The 23,359-nt window shown below is 39.6% G+C and overlaps 1 protein-coding gene across 6 annotated transcripts; it reads right to left on the bottom strand.

Moving 5' to 3' along the window:
• Positions 1-1,122: 1,122 nt before the first annotated feature.
• Positions 1,123-21,440, bottom strand: GABPB1 (GA binding protein transcription factor subunit beta 1). 6 transcript variants are annotated; one of them, XM_039557658.1, is made up of 9 exons: positions 21,392-21,440; positions 14,532-14,639; positions 13,565-13,732; positions 12,903-13,097; positions 11,659-11,806; positions 11,200-11,313; positions 9,319-9,504; positions 7,923-8,038; positions 1,123-2,909 (listed from the first exon to the last, which is right to left on the bottom strand). In XM_039557658.1, exons 2-9 carry the CDS (start codon positions 14,637-14,639, stop codon positions 2,757-2,759), a joined length of 1,188 nt encoding a protein of 395 aa, XP_039413592.1. In that variant the 5' UTR covers positions 21,392-21,440; the 3' UTR covers positions 1,123-2,756. The 6 variants fall into 6 exon arrangements, with proteins under 6 accessions (XP_039413592.1, XP_039413591.1, XP_039413593.1 ...); XM_039557657.1 differs by lacking the exon at positions 21,392-21,440 and adding an exon at positions 21,152-21,236; XM_039557659.1 differs by lacking the exon at positions 21,392-21,440 and adding an exon at positions 21,152-21,236 and having other exon boundaries at positions 11,695-11,806.
• Between the last annotated feature and the right edge of the window lie 1,919 nt (positions 21,441-23,359).

Here is a 23,359-nt window from a genome sequence, read left to right as displayed (position 1 = left end):
AAACTGTGCTTTTAGCTCATTACAAGTGATTAATATGCTAATATATATGGACATCTGTTCAAAGAAACAGATGGTAGCTAATTACATAAATGTTTTTAATTTGGAACAGCAAATAAGGAACACTATTTTTAACAATGTTTTCAGAGCTCAACTATACAATAAATATTTCATGTAACATATACCCTACACTTTAGCTCAAAGGTGACAGTTTCATTGGGTTGGTCTCTTGTTCTGTGCAGAGGAGAACAAACAGCAGGTCCTGTTCAGAACTAAAATAAAATAGGTGATAATGGATTACAGGTAAATATTGCTGGTGATAAATAAGGTTTTCTTATAGCTATGCTGCACTCAGAAGGCTTTTGTTATGGACAAGGAGGAATGGAGTATTTGCTCACAGGAAACAGAACGAATGGAAAAGGCTCATTTCATTGTTTGCTACCAACATCTGCCGTCACAACCGTGGGAAACTCTCCACTTGGATGTGAACGTTACCACTATCACCACTCAGACTAACAGCACCACTCTTATCATTATTTAGAAATCACAGAGATTACACTGTTGTTAAGTTTGTGGGATGTGAGGACACAAACATTTTTTTGATCACAGAATAATTAACTGGAGCAATGCTGAAGCAGCACATTTCCCTTGACTAACTGGTTCCTCAATCTGCTAGTGACATAATGGGTAGTTCCTGAAAAAATCCCTAAAATAGAGCAATCTCCAGTTAACCACTGCACAAGGTTTGCTTCAAGTCCTAGTTCCAGCATGATATCCTTGAAAACAATTCTTCTAAAACCCACCACCATAGAATTTTCATTTTTATCTTTTGATTATTTTTAGACCGAATTTGCCAATCAAAACCAAATTTGCCAAATATGTAACAATACAAAGATACTTAGAATTTTTCCTAACTGCCAAGTATAAACCCAAGTCAAATTTTGACCTGTTTGACAAAGTTTTGTACAGTACAATGCAATTCTTTCCCCATTCCTCCCTCCTACCATTTAAGGCCATTCTATGCCCAAAACTGTTTCTTCATGTTTTTCCAGATGCCTAACACGGAACAGCTTTGACCTTCTCATTCACACACACAAACCAACTGAATTGATTCTACACTATACATATGTGGAAAAGATATTTAATTGTAAAATAGAAAAAGTAGGCCAGAGTACAGTTTTAAGGGTAATTCTTCCGTGTACAGTATAGATAAACCAGACTTTTTGCTTAAGTTTATATAAACAATTCCATAAAAGCAGTGAACATGGAACAACAAAGCAAAGCACAAAGAGTTTTATCTTACAAAAAACAGATCTGCACAGTAATTCAAAATTTAATGTAACACAGCACTGAACAATCTTAAGGCAGCTCAGTCTAAGCACAGGACTAGAAGCCAGGAACTCCTGAGATCCATTCCCAGGTGACCACAGGTTCACGTGGTGTTAAGCCAGTCAGTAACACTCCCTTGTGTTGCACTTATACCAGTTACAGAATTGAGACAATAACACTCACTTACCTGCCTCAGGCAGTGCAGTAAGGGTTCTTTAAAAGATTTTACAATGCTCTGAAGATGTAACGTGCCATATAAATTTTAAGCATAATAGATCACTGCACAGACACACACAAACACAGTATCACAGTGAGAACAATGATGCTGGGCAGGAAGAGCATCGCTACAACATAAAAAAATTACTTGTCCAATTGCGTAATTAAAATGCAAAAGTCCGTTAATAAAAAAGTATCACTGAAGTAATTTCAAGGCTATTGGGGAAGAGAGATCAACAGGGATATTCTAAAATAGCTACTGTTTGTGTTCCAGTGGAGACGTTCTTTTCCATTCATTACTGAACTTTACAATGTTCATACAGAAAAATTGTAAGACACACAAAGTGAAGTTTCAACGCCTCCACTACCAAATTTTGCCTCTTAATATGTAAATTAAGATACTTTTTTTGTTCTTCTTAATTAAAAATTACATTCTTCCAAGAAATATACCATCCACAATAAAACTGGCTGCTAGCTTACTTCAAATGACCTATAGGCTAAACATTTTTCTCATAATTTTTCTCATCTTTGCTGAAAAATACCTATGCAAGATGTATGTGTAGAAATTATAAAAACATGCAGCATATGTACAAACTGAAAAGTTTAAAAAATATTAGCTTCATATACATGTAAATCTACTTGGATATATCTGAAATTAAATATAAAAATTTCACCACCTAAAATAAAAAAAAAAACCAAAAATGGTTTTCAGAGAATCTGAGATAACTACTTAAAGCTGTACAAAGATTTCCACCTGGAAATGTCTTATTCAGACTAGTTGAGTTGTTATCGTGTAGAAATAACTGTTAATTAATTTTGTCACATAATCAAATTCCATATTGTCAGCTTAAATCAACATCACCCTTAAAACTGTTCTGTTTTTCAGAAGTTAGATTCATACTAAAATCAAAAATTTCACAAAAACATTGGCTTTTCATGTTTCTGGATCCCTTCAAAAAGATTTATCAACTCATTTTGAAACTGTAAAAAAACCAACTATTTACAGTATTTAATTTTAAATACTTTTCACAATTTCTAAATTCAGAGTTTTTATGTTACAAGAAATTAATCAGAGCTCACGGCTTAAGTCCAGTTATCAACTTGTAGCATCTTCTCTATCATGAAATCCCATGGCTGTACCTATATAGCGTACAGTTCAAGATTGTACTGCAGGTTTTTGAAAGTAACAGGCTTTGCAGTGTGTTCATTTTTTATTAAACAGCTTCTTTATTAGTCTGGAGGCGGTTCATTGCCTCTAACTTCTGCCGATAGGCCTCTGCTTCTTGTTCCTTCTTTAGAAGCTGCTGACGGTATTTTTGTGCTTCTCTGTTTGCCTCATCCAGCTGTTTCTGAAGAGTTTCTCTTTCCTATTAGAAACAGAACCAGCAATACTTTGTCAAATAAGTATCAAATACAAGTTAAAATGGCAAATACTTTTCCTTTACATGCAGTTCAAGTGTTAGGGTATTGTGTAGAAACTGTTCAGTTCTTACTCGGGCAAACCTGTATGAATGCTGCTGTGCAAATTAGACCCCCATTATCACAGCAGCCAACTCCCCACATAGGGCTTGAAGTGTGGAGACAGTAAATCCCAGTCTACTGAGCTGCAAACGTACCACACAAAAAAGAGCTAAATAAAGATACCATCAAAAAAGAGCTAAATAAAAAAAGTGGAAGCATGGTGATTAAATACTAACAGAATATATTAACATTTCTCCAGTGATTCAATTCCTGTTGTAACTTTTAAAAACTGGAATCTAATCTAACAGACTTGTCCCTTGCTGTTGTATTTCTAATCAAACAGTAAAAATGACAAACTGTTACCTATCAGCCATCTGCACTGGAGAGTGTCAGCTGCCCACTGACCAAAGCATAGAGCTGACTATTTCTAAACAGTGATTGATACTCTGCAATCCAGAGGTCTAATTACATCCCCAAACACACCATATCTTTATGAATTAACAGGCAATTAGCCAGATAAGCTTTTTTTCCTTTTAGAAGCAGCAAGTAAAGAAATCCTTAAGTAACTGCAGAAATCCTGCATACAAGTATGTTGAGGATGGATAAAAAATGGTTTCCAAGCAAAATAATATGGGGAATGCCACTTCCTCTGAAGCTGCCTTAGGAACTATGGAGAACGTATTTCCATCTCCAGTGATGTAGGCACTGTCATTTTGTCTGATGTTGCTCTGAGCCCAATTGAAAAAGCAATTTGCTTGGGAAATAGTTGTGATCAAATACTCAATCAAATACCATTTCATCAAAGTGCATCATACTTTTATGAGTAAGGTAATATTGGATTTAAAATCATTCTTTCCACTGTAATTAGTACATAGGAACAGGAAGGAAGGTTGCCAGAAAAACAAGCCATCCCCCAGAAAAACAAAGCTTATCAAAAAACTGAGGTCCAGTGAAAACAAGTTGTCTTTTTACCGTATTCCCATCCCAGCAGTTCAGTATCACATTCCCATTTAATACCTCTAACAGTTGTTAAAAGTTTCAGCCCCCCACACTCCCGTAACAGCATCCCTATTCTTCACCTCTGATGCACATATTTTCATGGTCAGAAAAATACAAAATACTCTGCCCTCCCTTCTACTTGCTACTGTTCTCAGTACTTGTCACAGTCACATTTAGCAGTCACATCTCAGCTGAATGTGCTGAAATACAATGACAGAGGTGGTCAAATCATTGCTAACAGCAGCACCTGTACAGCAAAAACAACAGGTGAAGGAGATGTTATTAACACATTATAAGGAGACTAGCTAGAACACAGAACAAACTCCAGTAAGTGCAATTTGATTTTCCAAGGGGCTTTAAGAGCTGAAGACAGCAAGCTAGGGTTTGCTTCATTCAAAACATATGCTAATAAAATGAGAGCTCATCTGATTTTGCTTACTTATTTGAAAAGGAAGTTCAGCTTCCATCTCTGAAAATTTGGATTCTTGCTTTTAAGGCAACTTTATGAATGGACAGCCCACATAGCAACTAGCCTGACAGATGCCAAATGAACAGCAGAGCCTACACCTCAGAGGATCTGAAACACACCAGTGAACCTCCAGCACTAGCCCAGCCAAAACATCCTATTTCCAAAAGTTCTCTCTGCAGTATGAGGGGAACAACAGCTTATGTAAAACAGCCTCATGAATTAGAGTGTTGGTGAACAGAGCTACAAGACAGTTCTCAGGGAATTAGTCAAAACAGTTGATCCTTCCACATGTGGAAAGCAGCCTTTCCTTTTTGAGGGCTGGGATATACTGAGCTGGGCATTATGCATCCCATGAATTAGTCTCATAAAAGCCATCAAAAACCTAATACTGGCAAGAAGCAAAGCTGCTCTATCTACTGGCCTGCAGAGAAATAAGAACCACTGGTAGTTCACTGGCCAGAAGTCCTGTGCTGCACTACAAACAGCATGGGGCTATCACTGCTATGGAATGTGTGCAAACATCTGGGGATGGAATCACTGCTGTGGAGTGTGTGCACACCACAAACATCTGGGGACAGAATCAGTACTGTGGAGTGGGGGCATGCTGCAAACATTTGGAGGTGGGGAGGTTCTCGGACCACATCTGAAGAGTATTCCCCACAGAAGAGAGAACTAGAGCTGTGTACCCAAAAGTAGTACAGCACATTAAGAAAAAAAGGAAAAAACCCAAGTCTCCGTGGCATGGCCAGAAGGTAAAACCAGTATCGACTAGACAGACTACCAATACCTGTAGATTAATACAGCAGCTAACAGGTGTAGTTTTTAGACTGTCACAGTCCCAACAAACAGAATGAGTTAAGGAACTGAAGCCAACTGTTCTGTGTGACTAGGCAATGGAAAGAACCCAATGCTTCTGGAGGAGCACCACGTATCTACTGTGAACTCAATGGTCAAAATTCATTTCCTAACTTTGACATCTAGAATAGAGAGGACTCTATCTGATCTAGCAATTTCATCAAACCCAGAAAGTGTTCTTGGGACATTGGTTAGAACACAACCAGAAGCATTCTAAAGATCTGGAGTCCTTTTGTATCACCTCCCCAGGTAAAATTCAAATTAGAGGATTCTCAGTGCTCTAAAGAAATCTTCCATTTTACCAGGGAATTTTCTTCATTACATTTAAGTTTTCTTAACAGTCTAACCACTGACAGTAAGAACACCTGTAACTAAAATAACCAACCACTCTTTTAAACAATACAAAGACTCAGGATATGAATCCATGAATATAATCAGTTTACAATTATTATTTTTTTTTAAGTCTAATGAAATGATTGTCCTGGTTCTAATGCGTGTCACCTTTCAAACATGCAACATGGAAAAAACAGTCAAATAAAGAATGAAAATAAAAATCACTACATGTTAATGAATTATGCATGAAAATGAAAAACAGAGTATCTGTGTGACAGGGTTTTTCTGCTGCCATGCCATGATTAAAATATCAAACTGCTTACGAAAACTGCTGTCACTCTTCAAAATGAGCTGAAATGTTTGAACTTAACATACCCAGAATAGAAAATTTAAAAACACCCCTTCAGCTTTAGTTGTTCCACAATACTTTCACAGAAAAGTTCGTCACCTCACCCGGATGGGAGGATTTTCAACTTAGAAAAACTTTCAAACTACAGTTAACTGTTCACACATTATGCATTTAAAACAGCTGAAAAAAGCATTCAGCCTTGAATCAACTCTTTGTAATAAAATAAAGGAATGAGTTAGCATGAAGCAGAGAAAACAAACAATAAAGGTTTTCTGTATTTCCATATCCTAAAATATTTAAAAATATTTTAATGAGGGGAGGGGTCCCACTCTCTCCAATTTCAAATTATCTACCACTGTCTGTGATGAAGAAATTTGAAGTGAACCAACTTTATGTGCACTTCTTTAATGCCACTGCAACTGAAGTAAGGTAGCACCATACCCCTGTGAACCACAACAAGGCCCTAAAGTCAGCTGGCCTTCACACAGAGGCAGAGGTCTGCATGTGCATTTCCAGTTGTACAGGCAGGGACAAGAAAGTCATCAAAACTTCCACTTGAAAGTAACAGATCAAGTAACTCATCCAAACCAACTTCTTTCGATATTTGAGAAATACGTTTAACATAGATAAATGAAACTGGTAATCCCCTTAAAAGAATTATTGGTATTGTTATATCAATTATCTGTAATTAGGAGCAGGTCAATTTATCCCTTAACCAATCTGGATTTTTTAAAAATTCATTTAATGGAATTACTAAAATACTTAAGGAAATGTAATTTCCTTTATGAATAATTCAGGCAGATTTTTAAAAGTGTGAACAAAAGAAATGCTTTTATTGTAACAGTCATACATTTTTAAAAATGCAGCAAGAAAATTTCAACTGTCAGGATAATCTGTAATGACCACAAAGCTGCAAAGGCTAAAAGTATTGGATGCAACAACTTAGGGACACAGAAAGTAAATGATGAGAGGTGGTAATTACTGTTATTAGACATGGATAACATATAGCACATACTGTACAACAAAAAGCATTCAATTAGGCACAATTTCATAATATGAACAGAAGTTGGAGAATACAACCTTTGATAAATGAAATATCATGGAGTTGACAAAATGAGAACTTACAGTCTAGTCAAAGCAGACAGCAATTTTCATAAACTTTTGACCAAAACTGGTCAGCACAATTGGAAGTAACAGGAAAAGAAATGAGATGGTTGACCTTTTGTGGCTAGCATAAAAAAAGCTACAATTTTAAACTGAACAGCTACATCTATCTGTCTTATGAAAAGGAAAGAGTTCTGAACATTTTCATGTCTTTTGCAGTATAGTTTTATAAAAACCAGATGGTGCAAAGTTGTGTAATAACAAACCACTTTGGAATTAAAAAAAAAGGCAGGGGATATCACACAGATAAAAATTAACAAACGCAGAATCTCATTGTTTCACGCTTTCCATTAGCAGTTATCTAGATACCATGAATGGAAAGGAAACATTGCTAAAAATGATCTCACAATCAGGACAGGCACATGGCTGTAACAGAAAGTTGAGGGTACAGTGCTCTCATTCACTCCTAGCGGAAAGAGTCAAGTCACTCGATAACGTATCAGCACCCAGTTTTGAAAACCAGCTAGTGATCTTCAAGGAAAAACAAAAAAAATATGTTCTCATGTATTTAAACAAGTGTCACTTTTACATGCATGACCACAGGATCAAGCAAAGAGCCCTCCTATTTTCTTTTTACAACAACTTTGTAAAAGATGAATTTCACTTACAGGAGAGACTGAACAAGTTAAATGTTTCACACACTTCATTCTGTGGTAACACAGAAATTAACCTCCTGAACAACACAAAACCCACAACCAGATACTCAGTCCTGAACACTGTTTAACACAGATCATGTAATATACTCCTTACTTCTATTTCTGCAGACTCCACACGATTTTCAACAATCTCAATGCACTGTCTCTTCACTGGCGGTTCTTCACTTATCACAGTTTCTTCAGCAATGTCTGTTGCTGGAACTGTTAACACTGAAAACATATTTGTACACATAAATACATTTACTTCAAACAGTATTTGCACTATGTAAAACTAGTATTATTTAAATAATTTTATTAACAGCAAAAAAATGCAGATACTTTTGCTTACGAAAACACATCTATATAATAAAGTGCACTATAAGTTCAGTGAAAATCTACTAAAAACTTTAGTTGTTTGTATGCTGCTAAAGAATTTTAAAATTCGTTGTTATCAAGGTCTACAGTAACTAGCTCTGGAGTATCACTGCCATTTTTCACAGAGTAAACAGACATGGCAGAGAATTGCAGCAGAGTTACCAGTCTGTCAACTCTAACTTCTGTAGCAGACCATCTATATAACATTTCTTAAAGACATACTAAATACAAATCTTGCTTTTGTTTTAATACGCCTCAAGTAATTAAAAAATCCAGTAGTTATTAGCCATGAATAAGAAAAGCAGGGTTCTCAGTAAATTCATATTCTAATTCCTCACGCAGCCATCTGACAAATAAACGTGACTGTCACTTCAGTTACTATCTACACCCACTCACTCATAATGATAACTAGGTGTACTAGTTCAGGCAGACTGGGAACCAAATAATTTGCCTCCTGTGTACAACTCTTCAAGCTTCACACTGGAGTCTTCATGAAGAAACCAGAGAAGGAATCATTTTTATCTAAATAGCGGCAGAGCATCTTTAAAAGAAACCACCCAAAGCATACACATCACAAAATAGGATTTATCACACTAGCAACTTCTACGAAGTACATATGGCCCAAAAAAAACCTGGTTCTGTCAGTGCTGCTCTAAAACTTCAGGCATGTAAGACCTGACATTTATTCTGTGAAGAACATACTCCATGGGACTTGCACAGATTGCTTCATGCATTAGATTTCCAAACCCAAGCCTCACCTTCCCATAGTACTTCCAGCAAGGCAACAGTGTAAGCATTAGAAGGCGACTTTTGTTTTACTTCATCCTCTAGTTTTTGTAACAAGTTTGCAAAACTCAAACTTACTGAAGGCAAAGCAAGTAGTTTTCACTTTTCTCTTAAATGTCCCATTTCTCCTCCATACAGTTGAGTAACTCTTCCATTCTCTCTCCTAAAGCAGAGGCTCAGCTGACATGTGTTAACACACTGAACTGCACGAGCTCCTGTCTGAGCCTTCTCTAGTATAAGAATTCATAGATGTACATGGAATTGTCCAAGCTATTTGCACCTAACGAGTCATTATTATTACTGCAACTAGAACAGTTTGTCAGGCTGGAATCATACAAGTGTGCACTCACCTTGCTGCCCATCTGGCATGGTCACAATGATGGGTTGCCCTATCCCACTGGTTGGAATGGAATGCAGGTTACCCAGCTGAATGCCATCCGTAACTATAGTAATAACCTGCTGACCTCCAGAACTGACCACTTGCTGAATGGCCCCATCCACAGATTCTGCAGTCACAACTTCTTCTGTGGCCACAACTATCAACAGATTAATAAAGAAATTAAGTTCATTTATAAATGAAGCTTTTATGATTTCAAATACATTTTGGTACAGCTGAGAAAAAATTTCTTCCATGACTTTCAGAACTTGAGCCCCCCAATAAATACTTTACTATATATTATATTTTAAATAGTCTTTCATCAGGCCAACATAAAGCACTCATATTTTGAAATATGGATGCAACACCATCCTTGCTCAATATAATAATATTGATATACACCACTCAAAATTGACACTTTGAGTTCGGTGTTAACAGCAATTAATTCAGCAAGAACAGGAGTTGCTTTTAAGAACACAAATAACTTTCACATTGTACACAAGCTGGACTAAATTACACTGACTGCAGAATAAAACAAAAATTAAACTTGAAATACTACCTTGAAACTACTTCTCAACCAATATCTTGCCAGCTGTACCTCAGGACCCAGCCAGATTTCTCTACTTAACATGGTCTTCAAGATGGTAACAGACTAAAGGACCCCTAGAGAATCTTAAAAATTTTGTCTGTACTACATGGGTACTTCAAACACAACAACTTTATTTCTTATACAAAGTATGAAACAAGACTAAATGGAAAGTTCTGCAGAGCTGACATTTTTACACCTTCGAAGAAGAAAGATAAAGCTTAAGAAGTAAAATAAACATTGTATGTATATAATTTTATAGGTAAAAGTGAAAATTCCACATTAATTATCCATTTCAAATTCTTGATTCAATAATCAGTATAAAGCTGTGAACTCTCACAGTCCTGTATTACTTCTACAAATGAAGGCAAGATAAGGAAAGCCTGCACTCAGAACTACAACGCATACCCCAGCTTCCACTATCTACTGCAAATGGGGTGTTGTGCTACCACCCTTACTTTTTTAAAACAAGATGCAGAGACAAAGAGCAAGATCATTGGTAGCACAATCAAAGAAATTCAAGAACACTAGCTCTGTATTTTATTTTCAATTTGTCAGGGTAAAAGCAAACCCTTTGATTTGAATAACAGATATTAGAGTGCTCTCTATCTAGAGAGATGAAATTAAAATCCTATAGATTGTGTTGTGATGTTCAAGATGAGAGAAGGTAGATAAAACTCTGAAGCTTTCATCTTTTAAGTTAATTACAATATAACATACACAGAAAAATCACTCTGTAATTGAGATAATGACTGCAGACATTGTCTTCTGAAGATCTTTATGTTTAGATTAGTGTCCTATAACACTGCTTAAATATTCAGAGAGTGTTTACTCAGGAAACCAAAACAGCAACTCCCACATGAATAAATGGTGTTGTATTGAAGTTGATTTGGCTTCCAAGTACAGGCTCAGCAGCAAGAAAGGGCACTGTCACAAAAAAGTCCAAATTGCAAGTGCCAACACTAGGTGCTGTGGCAAACAGCTCTGATCTTTCGGTGTCAAATTCAGTTTTGGGGTTTAGCTCTGGAAGGAAACATTGCTAGAACTTAATCAAACCTTGAAAGAAAAGAGGAGATTTTGTCTAAAAAGAAGCTACTCTATACAAAAGAGAAATAGCCCCATAAATATGGTCATTATTCCTTCCTTGTTCTCCTTCTGTACCTATACCCATAGAATCATTATTTTCCACACTACTTCATGTGCTGAAGGAAACTTGAAGTTACGTCCTTTTAATTTATTAAATGAGTTTAAATGACTTGGATTTCTAACCTGGTGTTTCCGAAGAATTAGACAACGGAGCTGATGCTTCTGCTAAAGCTGCCAACGTAGCTAATACTGATGTGGATGAATTTCCAAACTGTACAGCAGACACTCCTGTTTCATCTAGAAGGATGGAAAAAAAATTAGCTGATAAATTTAAAACCAGCAAAGTCCCTTTTTCTATTTTTATTGCACTGAAACTTCTAACACACACTTCATTTTCAGCAGCATTCTGCTGAGCCAAAGTGCTATTCTGACGTGATGTTTGTTAAGCAAATAGAACTTCTGATAATTTATCCCTGTGAAGATTGTCGTTTTAGGTATGTACATATTTACAACACACAAAAAACACGGATGAGGAATATGGTAACTATTCTTACCACTGTTTTTCCTCAAACCTTTTCACTAAATGGTGAAAATCAATTAAAGTACAAAATCCCAGTAGCTATCCTATAGGCATCTAAATACCTGTTCCATTGGATGTATTTGCAGAAGATACCAGACCTGTTAGGTTCACCACCCCTCCAGGTCCGATGATGAACTGCGGTGTTGCTGCGTGTATCGTCACAGTGTCCGGACTCTCGGGATTCGTATTGATTTGGTTCTGCATTGCAATCTGGGAGACAAAGGGAACAACATCATTCCCACTGCAGCTATAAAGAAATTGGCGACCTTGTGTAAGAGCTAGAATTATTGCACACTGCACACAAACAGGGAGGGTCTCCCCCATTATACTCATGCAACACACATACATCATGTCCTATCTCCAAGTTCATAAACTATTTTTTTGGTTGAAATCTAAAGACAGAAACTCTCTTGGAGTGAAAGAGTTTAACAACAAACCACTACTTCTCCCTACCATCTACTGTAAACAAAGAAGACAAGGCCCTTTTGCAGAGATGCAAGCTCACAGATCTAAAACAGAAGTCTGAAGAACCAAGACTGCTGGGGCAGATACATGTCATGAAAAACTGCTCTGACAGCTTAGCAACTGCCATTAAATGTACGTGGCAGTCTTTTTGTCTTTCTATGAATTACTATTAACTTCTACTTACTATACCCTTTCTGCAGTCAGGAGGAGGCTAAAGGAACAGATCCAAAGTTCAGACATTTAAAGACATAGGCAGGCAACAGATTTATCCAGTGGCATAAAGATATTTTTCATTTGCTTTGCATTCCTTTCTCAATAAGACTTAACGCATAATATGCCTTTAACAGCACTATTGAACGGTCAGCACACATTTCCATAGAATTATCTATTACAATCCCAATTACAGTCACTTCTCCAACAATTGAATCCTAGCTTTTCTAATCCTGGAAAAACTGGCTTCTCTTCAGTTTGAACTCCAACTGTTAGGAAATTAACATCCATATATGAAGCTAACTGAACACTAACGTATAGTCAACATATATTATCAGAGTAAGAAATTAATTTTTCACACCTCTGTTGTGAGGAGTCCACCTACCTCTGTGCATTACGTAAGTCAAATTTAAGAAAATAAAGGACACTTATCCTTGACTTTGTAGGTGGTGAAAATGTTCTTTGGCCAAGTTATGTTTACTAACATTAATCTCATTTCCATGTAATGAACTAGGCTGCAGTATTTCATTATCAATATATGGTATCACAGCTGCTATATTAAAAGCTTGGTTTATGACATATCATCAAGTACTTTGCTGTAAGTTCCCTTAATATGAGGAATTAAAGTTACCTGCAATATTTCTGCAATGTCTTCATTTCCATTGTCTACTGCAATATCTAATGCCGTTTTGCAAAATTTACTCTGCGCATGAACATCTGCTCCATATTTTATCAAGAGTTCTACAACTTCTTGGTGGTGATGTTCAGTCGCCCAGTGAAGTGCAGTCATTTTGAGCATGTCCTTCGCATTGACATCAGCACCATGCTACAAACAAGATCATTGCATAAACTATGTCATCAGAAATATCTGAATTAAATAATGCTGGTCACAGAATGAAGCCCAAAATTGTCTTTCTCCATCAGGAATGGCCTGTTATCTTACATTTACTCATTTATTAAAAGTAATCCAATCTAACTACCAAATACTTTATTTACCTCAAAAGGATTAAAGATTCCCTAAAACACATCTTGCTTCTAAAATCTGTTACTAAACACAGGATCAAATTAGGGAGTATTCTTATTTTGAAACAGCAGTAAATAATTCACCTGAAATCATGATGATTTTAATGCTAAAATAAATTACAGTTCAATTGGAAAACAAAGCTCCCAATGCACTCAGTTTAACTATTCATGTAACTACAATGTTGGTTTCATGACTAAAAGCAAATTGCAAATATCTCATCATAAACCATTGCAATAACCTCAGTTCAGACTTGTTTCAGCAGTTCTTACCTTAAGTAAGACTTCTACTATGCTGGCATGGCCTTCTGATGCTGCCATATGTAACGGAGTTCGGTCCACTTTGGTTCTGGCATCCCGACTTACACCTGCTCGCAGCAACACTTCCGTGGTGGAGTAGTGTCCATACTGTGCTGCTAGATGAAGTGGAGATGTTCCCAACTGGAATGGAACACAAAACATGCAGTTCTAACAGATGTCAGTATGAAGCATTTCTTCTTACTCTGAAGCTACCAAATCCAGGTGTCAAGCCACCACTTCAAAACCATTTTCCCTTGCAAGGGAAAGAAACTGTTGGGGCTTTTACAGAATATGAATGGGGGAGGGAAGTTTGTCGTTGCTTTCTTTTTACTGTGTTTTTTCTGTCTTTTTGAAGTGTAACATTTCAAGGGGCCTAACCCCACTTTTAGCATTGGTCAACAGGGACCTTTGGAAGTCAATTAAGTCTAATCTCCTGCTCAAAACAGAGTTAATTTGAAAGTTTGGTCACTAAGCAGATTAAGGCTCTTAAGAGCTTGTAAATGCCCTAGGAATTTTGGGTACCTGACCTCTCTCTACAACCTATTCAAAAATCAGCACCTCCAAAAAACAACTCAGTACCCCTGTATCAGGGAACTCTCAGCTGCACATATTAGATAGCTACGACTGTTTTCATAATTCAGACTTCCTACTATACTAAGTGCATAAGCACAGTAACTAGGAGGATGATTGCTGCTTTTTCCCACTAACCAAAGTTCATCTTAAAAGTCACCAGAATGAGTTCATTCACAGTCTGTTACTAAAATCAGTAGGAGGTCATATGAAGAAACAATTTTAATTTTGAATCAGACATTAGATGATGTGACTGCAGAATTCCAAGAAGAACTGCAATATAAATGCTTAATTGTAATAATACTATTTCTTTCTTTGGGTGAAAAAAGCAAGACAATTTACTTTCCCCACTGCAAAAGTTTTTTTTTACCCAGTCTGTGGTAAAAGGCGCTCCATTTGCCATCAAAATGCGAACTTCATCATCTTGACCTGCTCGTGCAGCTTCTAAAAGTTTCTTTCCCAAATCTACTAGTGACATCTAGTGAAGGACATAAACGAATATAAAGACAAAATAATAACATTAATACTATTTTAAGTACATACATGTTGACTTTTATTATTATTATTATTATTATTATTATTATTGTTTCCAAACTACTCTGAAAAGTTCAAAAACTGGAGTTGGCATTTTAGCCATGAGAACAAGCTTTATTGATTACAATAAGCACTTTGATTTTAGAATTACTTTTGCCAGCCAAACAGAACTTATACCAGGGCAAAGATTTCAGTATTACAATACTGTAACCACAGCAGCTGAAAAGTTAAACGAAATTTTAACTGAACTGGATGTACATTTCTTATAGCAGAAGGTGGTTTAAAAGCTCTCACCTGATACTGCAACCTTTGTCCAGCTTTCAAATGGTACTACATCATGGCTGCTGTCATACATCCCAAGGCATTATATCCACTTACCCAAAATGCCTACATGTACTTAGGAGGTACCACTACGTAAATGCCCTGAGATAGATATGAAACACAACACCTTTCTAACATCTTGTCCATCACTATTTTTGTTCACCCTGTAATGTAATTTCTGTATCCCCAGATGCAAAACTACACAATTAGCAAATTATTGTACTACATACAACAGATACATGAAATAGAATCTTTGCCTGAAAACAAATATTACTACCTGCTTTAACTGTCTACAGTTACTAAAAACATGTTAAGTGCAAAGTTTTGAGACATGACTGAGATACTAGCTGAAAAACCTTCACATTCTGATTGGATAATGTCCCTTTTACACCACAGTTCCATATAGCACTTGCAACAATACACGTACACAATTCACACCTATCTGTTTCTGCTGCATCAAAGATTTCCTAGAAACACAACTTATTAAACTCACCCCATTTCATACTTGCTATTAAATTTGTTTGGTAAAAAATGTTAGAACAAAACCATAACTTATGCTACTAACCAAAAGATACTACTAACATTCTAGTATACCCATAGCTATGTTTTCCAGTAAAAGGATGCTAAAAATGGAATTGCTTTCATCAGTTTAGTTTCCAGTCACAAATAAATTTAAGCCTGTATTACTAATAACAGCAGTTGTGAGGCCATGCAGCCAATGTCCTACACAAAGTAGAGAGTATATCAGTTCAGGAAAGAAATCCCATTAAACATACAAACCTATCACAAAAACAAGTCCCTGGCTCAACTGGCACATTGCCCAATAAACTAAAAACTATTGACTTTGGAAGAAACTAGAAAGGAGACCAAAATACTGCAAATGCAGTACTCGGCACGTATCAGTAGGGCCATGAACTAGAGCAATTACCTCTTTGTCTACAGAACTGACTGCAGGCAGCAACATCCCTGCCACCAAAATACTCCATGTATGTCCATTCTTCTAGTACACATGGAAATACTGATTTGTCTCCAGCCAGAAATGGGAAGAGAAGCAGGAAGGTGGCAGGACAGGACAAATACTGACAATGGGAAAAGGAAGGAAAAAAGGAGCACAGTCAGATGCAGAGGAAGGAACAACTGCTGTCTCTCTTCCATAAAGAAAAGGAGCAAAAGAGAAAATCTAGGAAAGACCCTAAGGAATGGAATAAGAGAAAATCTGTCATACCTGTTAAAGAGAGACACTAGGAGTAACAACATAAAACATAAGATGAGATGGCATTTGGCAAGTGCAGCAGCGAAATGAAGGAATAGAGCACTCCCTTTAAATGGCTTTTTTTCCCCAGTGGGGATTGCAAGTTAAGGAGGAAAAGTACGCACACGGACACACATCTTTTTTCTGGTGGTCTAATACCACCACATCAAGGCCCTCAGAAGCAAAGGAAAGCTGGAACTTAATTCAAAATACTGCAGTTATAAACTAGCTCAGAAAGACAACGATCCATTTTCTTTATTTTTGTTTCAAACAGCAGTAGAGCAAAGGAACTAATAAAACCTCATTTTGTACTTGCAGAATAATTAAGGTTGAAGGGGACCTCTCAATGTCACCTAGTTCAATATCCCAGTCAGAGCTGGCCCAGGGCTCAGTCCTGTTGAGTTTTGAATGTCTCCCTATGGATGAACATCCCATCATTTCTTCAGCCTCATTCCAGTGTCCAACCACCCTCATGGAAGAGCTGCCTTTGGTGTATACCCGTCTTCCTCCACTAACCAAAAAGACACTCATGATAACAAGCTTGTACTTGGTGTCTGCTAAAAAGGTGAATTAAAATAGTCTGTACCTTTAACCTATTCAGAACCCACTGACCACATCTATATATATATATATATATATATATATACACACACCACTGTAATGAGCTGCAAGTTGTTATGAAAACCCTATGCAGCAAAAGTAAAGCCACGCTCCCCTAAAAAAATCAATTATGGTGACCTCAAAATACCAGTCTCACTCCCAGGAGGTGTTAGGGACAAACTTTAGAACACATTTTCAGAGCCTCCTTGAACTATTACTGTGGAGCACAGTCAGTGAAAGCACACCACTTCTCAATGCAAAACTAAACAGTTTTATACTACACTTGATAAAAAATGTTCTAATCAAGGAAAAAAATAACCTTTCATTACCACATACTCCTTACATTAACCAACATTCTCTCAGCTGATATAAAGTGTTTGTAGTTTAAACAAGCACTAAGCCTCACACGAGTTGATATATGCCTCATAATGCAGAATTTTAACTTCAGTTAAAAGAGAAATGAATTAAGTTTCAGTTCTCATGGGGCACTTGGAAGCATGCTTGGGCCATCTAGTGGAAAAAAGAAAAAAACCCAGCAAAATTACACTGTTCAACTAAAATAATAAAAATCCCATTATATGTCACTAATGCACTACCAGCAGCAAATGAAGAGGCCTTTCCAACAAAACTCATGCACGTTTAGTCACTTTTAACCAATGAATACCAGCACTCACAAAATTTCTCAAGAGTAGTCAACCCAAAGCTGATTCCCACCTGGCAGCCTATTCCAAGGACCAGTACTGTAAGAAACCCCTAAGTGACAAACACCATGCCCAACTTCCCCTCTACTCATCCATAGCACTGGGACACAGCAAGAAGGATCTGCAGTGTCACAATCTCCCATCCCAGAAAACCTTTTCAGCTGCTCTCTTGAGATGACTCAGTAACACTACAATAGTGCAGTGATACTATCACAAGCAAGCTTCTCTATATGTAATACAATAATACATTTAAAAGGGAAATGAGATTGCTATTTCAAAGAGCACTCTGCTGCTACTCCACAGTGCTAAAATCAACTCTGCTGAACTGCGTTAGAGGGTTCTCTTCACTAACTGTGTCATTTCCATCAAGCTCTGCTAACATGACAGCTGTGTAACACTTCACACAAGGACTTTTTTGGAGAATAAAAACATCATTGGCTCTGAAATAAAGACTTGAGACTGTTGGAGTTATTCTTATGGCAATGTGATAATGTTTCAGACTTCTAAGAGCTCCTACACAATTGTGTGACTCTAGAGGGTTTCATCTACAACTGAGTAAATAGGGAAAAGCTTCTGCTGGATTTAGACTTTTCCTGACCTTCCACATTACTGCACTGTATTCCGCACAGTATCATTAGCCAGATGCCACAATTAACTGGTAATTCAAAATAACATCAAATTATTATTGCTATTTTACTTCTGTTCAAAACAAAATCATACTACTTTTTTGCATCCATCTTAGGTTTAGGTTTGTATACACTCTATAAAACTTTGAAGATCATAGTGTTACCAGAAGGGTATAGAATAGCACTCAACAGGCACTTAGGTGGAACTGTGTGTGAAACAGGCTCCATGGGAAGCAAGTGGAGCTAAGAACCCTGCAACTTGGGATGCCTGGGCTACCACACCACAGTCTACAGACAACAGAGCAGCAGAGCCTGCAGTCCAAACTAAAATTAGGTTTGGCTTAAAACGTTGCAGCATCTCTCAGACTGGTGTCCTGCCCCCAGGACCCTGCCCTGCTCCTCTTCTATCACTGCACGGCTGAGCAGCAGTTGGTCAAGATCAACAGACACAAAACAGCTGTTGCAGAACATCTGCCAACATGGAGATCTCCCAGCCCAGTGTTTGTCCCAAGGCACACTCCTGAGAGGGACATCCTTACGCTAGAGGAGCATGGACAGCAGCAGTGCAACTTACCCAAGGTAACCAAATCAATGTACGCCCTAGCTCTGATAAGGATCTGCAATCACAGAGTTCCATTAAAGGCTCATTGAACACTTTTCCCTACTCAAGTGACAGATGGCAGAATTGTACTTAGAAGATAGCTGGAGACCCATCATCTCTCACATCCACTACATCTGGAAAAAGAATGTCCTTTCAGAACGTCTTTTTCTTTCCACTGTTTAAGAAAAAACCAATTTAACCTGCTTCACCAGACCTGACCTTCAGAAATGCTGCCACTCTACTGATTTCAACACCTCACAGAATTGCTAGAAATTCAAAATAGCCATTTCTAGCTAATTTTATGTGCCTGTTCATACCAAGGCCAACAATATTTTAAAGTACAGCATAGAGTAGTTAGCATCTCTTAAACACTTTGGCATCATTTTATTGTACATATCAATTAGCAGAGATTATAGCAACTTACATGGGAGAAACTCAGAAAGTTCCTGTCTGGTTTCCTACGTCAATCAAACACCTTTTGACAATGATTTCACATGTGATACTTCGAACCTTAATATAAATATCATAGGCTTAGACTATCCACGTTTCTACTGTAAGAGTGAAAATTACACTAATATGTTAATTGCAGTCAGCTTTAATTCCAGTGCTTTCAGCTTTCCTCTGTGACTGTTGTATTTGTAATTAAATTCTCTCTTGTTTGTTTGAACAGCAACATGACCTTCATGTCAGACATGCATCAGATGAAAAATACCTGATCTGAGAAAAGCAAACATTGTTGAATAGCTTGGTGGCAAAGACAGCCAGGAGTGTTATTAATGCAGGTCTGTCCTCCTGCTAGGTTCACACATTAATTTAAATAAGCACCAATCAACAATGAACTCAATTAAATAACAGAGAGTGTAGAAAAGCCTTTTCTTAAAAAGGAGAGCACAGATTTGGCCATTATCTGTAACACCTAAAGAGTGTTATTATGCAACAAGGGTGAACCACTGGCAGCGAGATTTGGACTGGCACTACCAACAAGCTACACAGTCTTCACAAATAAATTTGGCACTAGTAACCAAAAAGGGTAATTTATAGCAGCTGTGACTGACACGGAGTATCCAAGGACTTGTGATGTAGCCTTTGAACTGTACCACAGCCTTAGGAGGCTGCCTCTGGTTAATTAAACTTGAAAATACCATCAAATAAAAATCATCTGCCTCCTACCTACAGCATCCATTTTATCATAAGGAATCTTCCTCGACAGTTTCTGTCTGGCACATAGGCCTAAAAAAAAAATCCAACTGAGAAACAAAGTGTTTTCAGCAAAGAAAGTGGGTCACAAACAAGAGTCTCTATCTAGTGTATGCTTATCTGCCACATATACTCTTAACCTTACTCATATGGCACACATGTTCGCTAACAAATATTTGTGTGCCTACAAATCTCAGCTAACTGCATAGTCTTACTAATAGTTCAGAAGTAACGAATAACTTAAAACAAAATAGGCCGAAGAACTACAGGATGTGCATTCAGAACTGAGGACATTTAACTCTACTATGAAGCATTTACCGTTAAATCAAAGCTACCTTAGACAGCAGGTTAAACGAAAATACACAAATGCCTTAAGAGCTACCACAGACGACTTCCTACAGGGGATTTCACCAACACGCCACCAGTGTCCCACCAACGGAAACTACTTTGACTACTTGGGGAAAACAGAAAAAAAAAAAAAAAAAAAAAAAAAGACAGTGCGCACTAACACATCGTATCCCACTTTTATGCTCCCATCATACGCTTTATTAAAACTCCAAAGCAAGAGTTACAGACTCCGGGTGAGGGGCACTGCGGAGGGGAAACCGCTCCCTTCCCGCCCGAGCCGCCTCTCCCCAGGGCACCTTTGGCGCCAAGCTCGCGCACGCAGCCCCGCCGCCTCAGGGGCCCGGGCCGCGGCCCCCCCGGCCCCCCCCGGCCCACGCGGGGCCCGGGACCGTCCCCACGCGGCCCACCCCGCGCTGCCCGGCGGAGAAAGCCGCGGAACGAGCCGAGCCCCGCTCTGCCCCACAGCTCCCGGGTCCCTCGCCGGGCGCGTCGCGCTCGCCCGCGCCCCGCGGGCCGCCCAGGCCGCCGCTGCGGCCCTGCGCGCCGCCCGCGCCCCCCGCGCGGCGGGGTCCCCGGAAGGCCGGCCGGCCGCCCGCTCTCCCCGACAGGAAATCCTGGCTGGGCTGGGCGCTGCGGAGGGAGCCGCGGCGCCGGGTTCCGGGGGAAGTGGAATTATTTTTTACCAGCGAAGAGATCAACTTCCACATCCGGTAACAGGGCCCTATACAAAGGCGCAGACTGACCTGGAAAAGCTTGGCCGGCCGGGGGGGGGGAGTGAGGGAGAGACGGGGCGCGGGGACGGGCCCTTACCGTGCTGCCGGCCCGGCCGCCGCCGCCGCCGCCGCCACCGACCCGGGGCTCCGCAGGCCGAGAGCCCCACACGAGAGTCCGCGCCGCGCCCGGCGGAGGGACACGGCGGGCGGAGGGGAGTGGCGCGGCTTCCGCGCGGCTCTGCCCCGCCGCGGGCGCGCGGGCGGGCGCGAGGCGGCGCGGGGCGCCCCGGGCGGGCCCGGAGGGGCGCCCGGCACTTACCATGGGCGCGGGAATTACCTTATTAACACAGACATCGAGGGAAAGGGGCGCGCGGAGGGATACGGCCTCGCCGCCGCACAGCGCGCATGCGCGCCGCCGCGGGGAAAGGCGGGGAAGCGCGGGCTGGAGGGGCCCCGCCATGTTCCGTCCCGCTGCCCGTCCGGCGGGGGCAGGGCAGGCCCCGCGCTCTCGGCGGGCCCGGGGTGGCCTCCGTAGAGGCAGCTTATGGAATAAGAGCAGGGGTCGCTATCCCGGGTTACTCTGTGCCACAGGGTGGCGGGGCTTGCGTTTCCCGCCTCTTGGTTGCTGGGGCTTTGCTTGTGCTCCCAGGTGAGGATGCACTGTCTGAGCATGGACTTCGCTGCCTTGCCTGCCCGAGGCAGGGCTTTAGAGATAATCACGGCATCAGTTCGGTTGAAAAAGACCTCAGATTATAAGAGTCCAACCTGTGACCCAACACCACCGTGTCAACTTAGACCACGGCTTGGAGTGCCAGGTCCAGCCTTTCCTTCAACACCCCCAGGGATGGTGACAGCCCGTTCCAATGTCTAATCACCTTTTCTGTGAAGAAATTCTTAATGTCTAACCTAAGCCTTCCTGGCATAAGTCAAATATACGTTCTCTTGTCCTTGCAATGGTTACCTGGGAGAAGGGGCCAACTCCCTCCCACCTGGCCACAACCTCGTACCAGGGAGTTGTGGGGAGGGATCAAGTCACCCCTGAACCTCCTCCAGGCTGAACACCCGCAGCTCCCTCAGCCACTCCTCAGAGGACTTGTGTTACAGGTCCCTCGCAGCTTCATTGCCCTTCTCTGGACCTGCTCCAGCCCCAAAATGTCCTTCTTGAATTAAGGGTCTGAGAACTAGGCTCAGTACTCAAGGTGTGGATCCACCAGTTGCAAATACAGGGGAAGCTACATTTTGGGACTATAGAGATCGAATTTGATGGGATGACAGCTCCAAAATAGTCTTCAGTCCTTGCTGCTCTTTCAGAGGGCTCTGGCCTTCAGTCCCAGGCTGGTACTGAACTTGACAGCCCAGGCCCTGGAACATTTCTCTCCCAGTTTTGTTTCAACAATGCAAAATGTTTGTGCTCACATTTCTCCCCATAGCTGTTCCAGGTCATAAATCTGCTACCACTGTGAAGCATGGGTTTCATAATCATCATCCTTCAAGAAAACATACCAAGGACAAAATTCCAGTCTGCTATTTTGGAGATTATAATATGCGCTAGATAATCAGAGGAATACCTGTAAGAACATTGTTTACAGAGCCATTCTTACTTGCCTTTGACCTACCTAATGCAGTTTTGTACAAAATACAAATAATGATATTCCACGGAGTAACCAGAAGGCGGCACGAGAGAACAAATCCAAACACCTCGGGGCTGCCACTTGTCACCCAGGGCACAGAAACCTTAAATCCAACCTTCATCACATTTTTCTTTCGTTGTTGGCAAGTGTATGTGTCTCTCAACAAGGATTTAGCTGGTTGTGTTATGGCTGTTCAATTACGTAGTAGCAGTAGACACAAAATGTTACAATGTCCTCACAGGCGTGTGGCAATAAACAGGAACACTTGGTGGTGTTAGCAGTGCTACAGAAAAGCCAAACTTTCCATATTAATTATAATCTTTCATAGAGGTAAAGAATGCAGTCTGCACTTAGTCCATTAGCACTGTGTATCAGTTTTCATTATTATGAAATAATATATATCATTATAGCCATATATATCATATATAGCCATTATTGTTTATTTTTTTTACAGGATTCACCAAAAGTACATGTAAGAGAGACATTGGATGGCTGATGTAGGCAAGTCAGTACACATTTCACATCTGTAAATTACCTGGTTTCTACTTCTATATTTTACCCCGCTTTAGCAGATGTACTCTTTTTTTTAGCTAAATAATCTAATACATTCTATTAAAAAGCACACCAATTCCTACTGTTTAAAAGTATTTTTTTTATTTATTTATTTAATACTG

The sequence above is a fragment of the Corvus cornix genome, chromosome 10 (assembly GCF_000738735.6).
Source record: "Corvus cornix cornix isolate S_Up_H32 chromosome 10, ASM73873v5, whole genome shotgun sequence".
In the NCBI taxonomy this organism is placed as follows: domain Eukaryota; kingdom Metazoa; phylum Chordata; class Aves; order Passeriformes; family Corvidae; genus Corvus; species Corvus cornix.
The sequence above is the reverse complement of the archived record's forward strand: the minus strand, read 5'-3'. Positions and strand labels throughout refer to the sequence as shown.

Coding starts and splice junctions, on each gene's coding strand:
- GABPB1 (XM_039557658.1), bottom strand. CDS start 14,639: ATGTCACTAGTAGATTTGGGAAAGAAACTTTTAGAAGCTGCACGAGCA. Junction 11,807..12,902: donor ACATTGCAGAAATATTGCAG/GTAACTTTAATT, acceptor TTTGTCTCCCAG/ATTGCAATGCAGAACCAAAT. Junction 11,314..11,658: donor AAATACATCCAATGGAACAG/GTATTTAGATGC, acceptor CCATCCTTCTAG/ATGAAACAGGAGTGTCTGCT.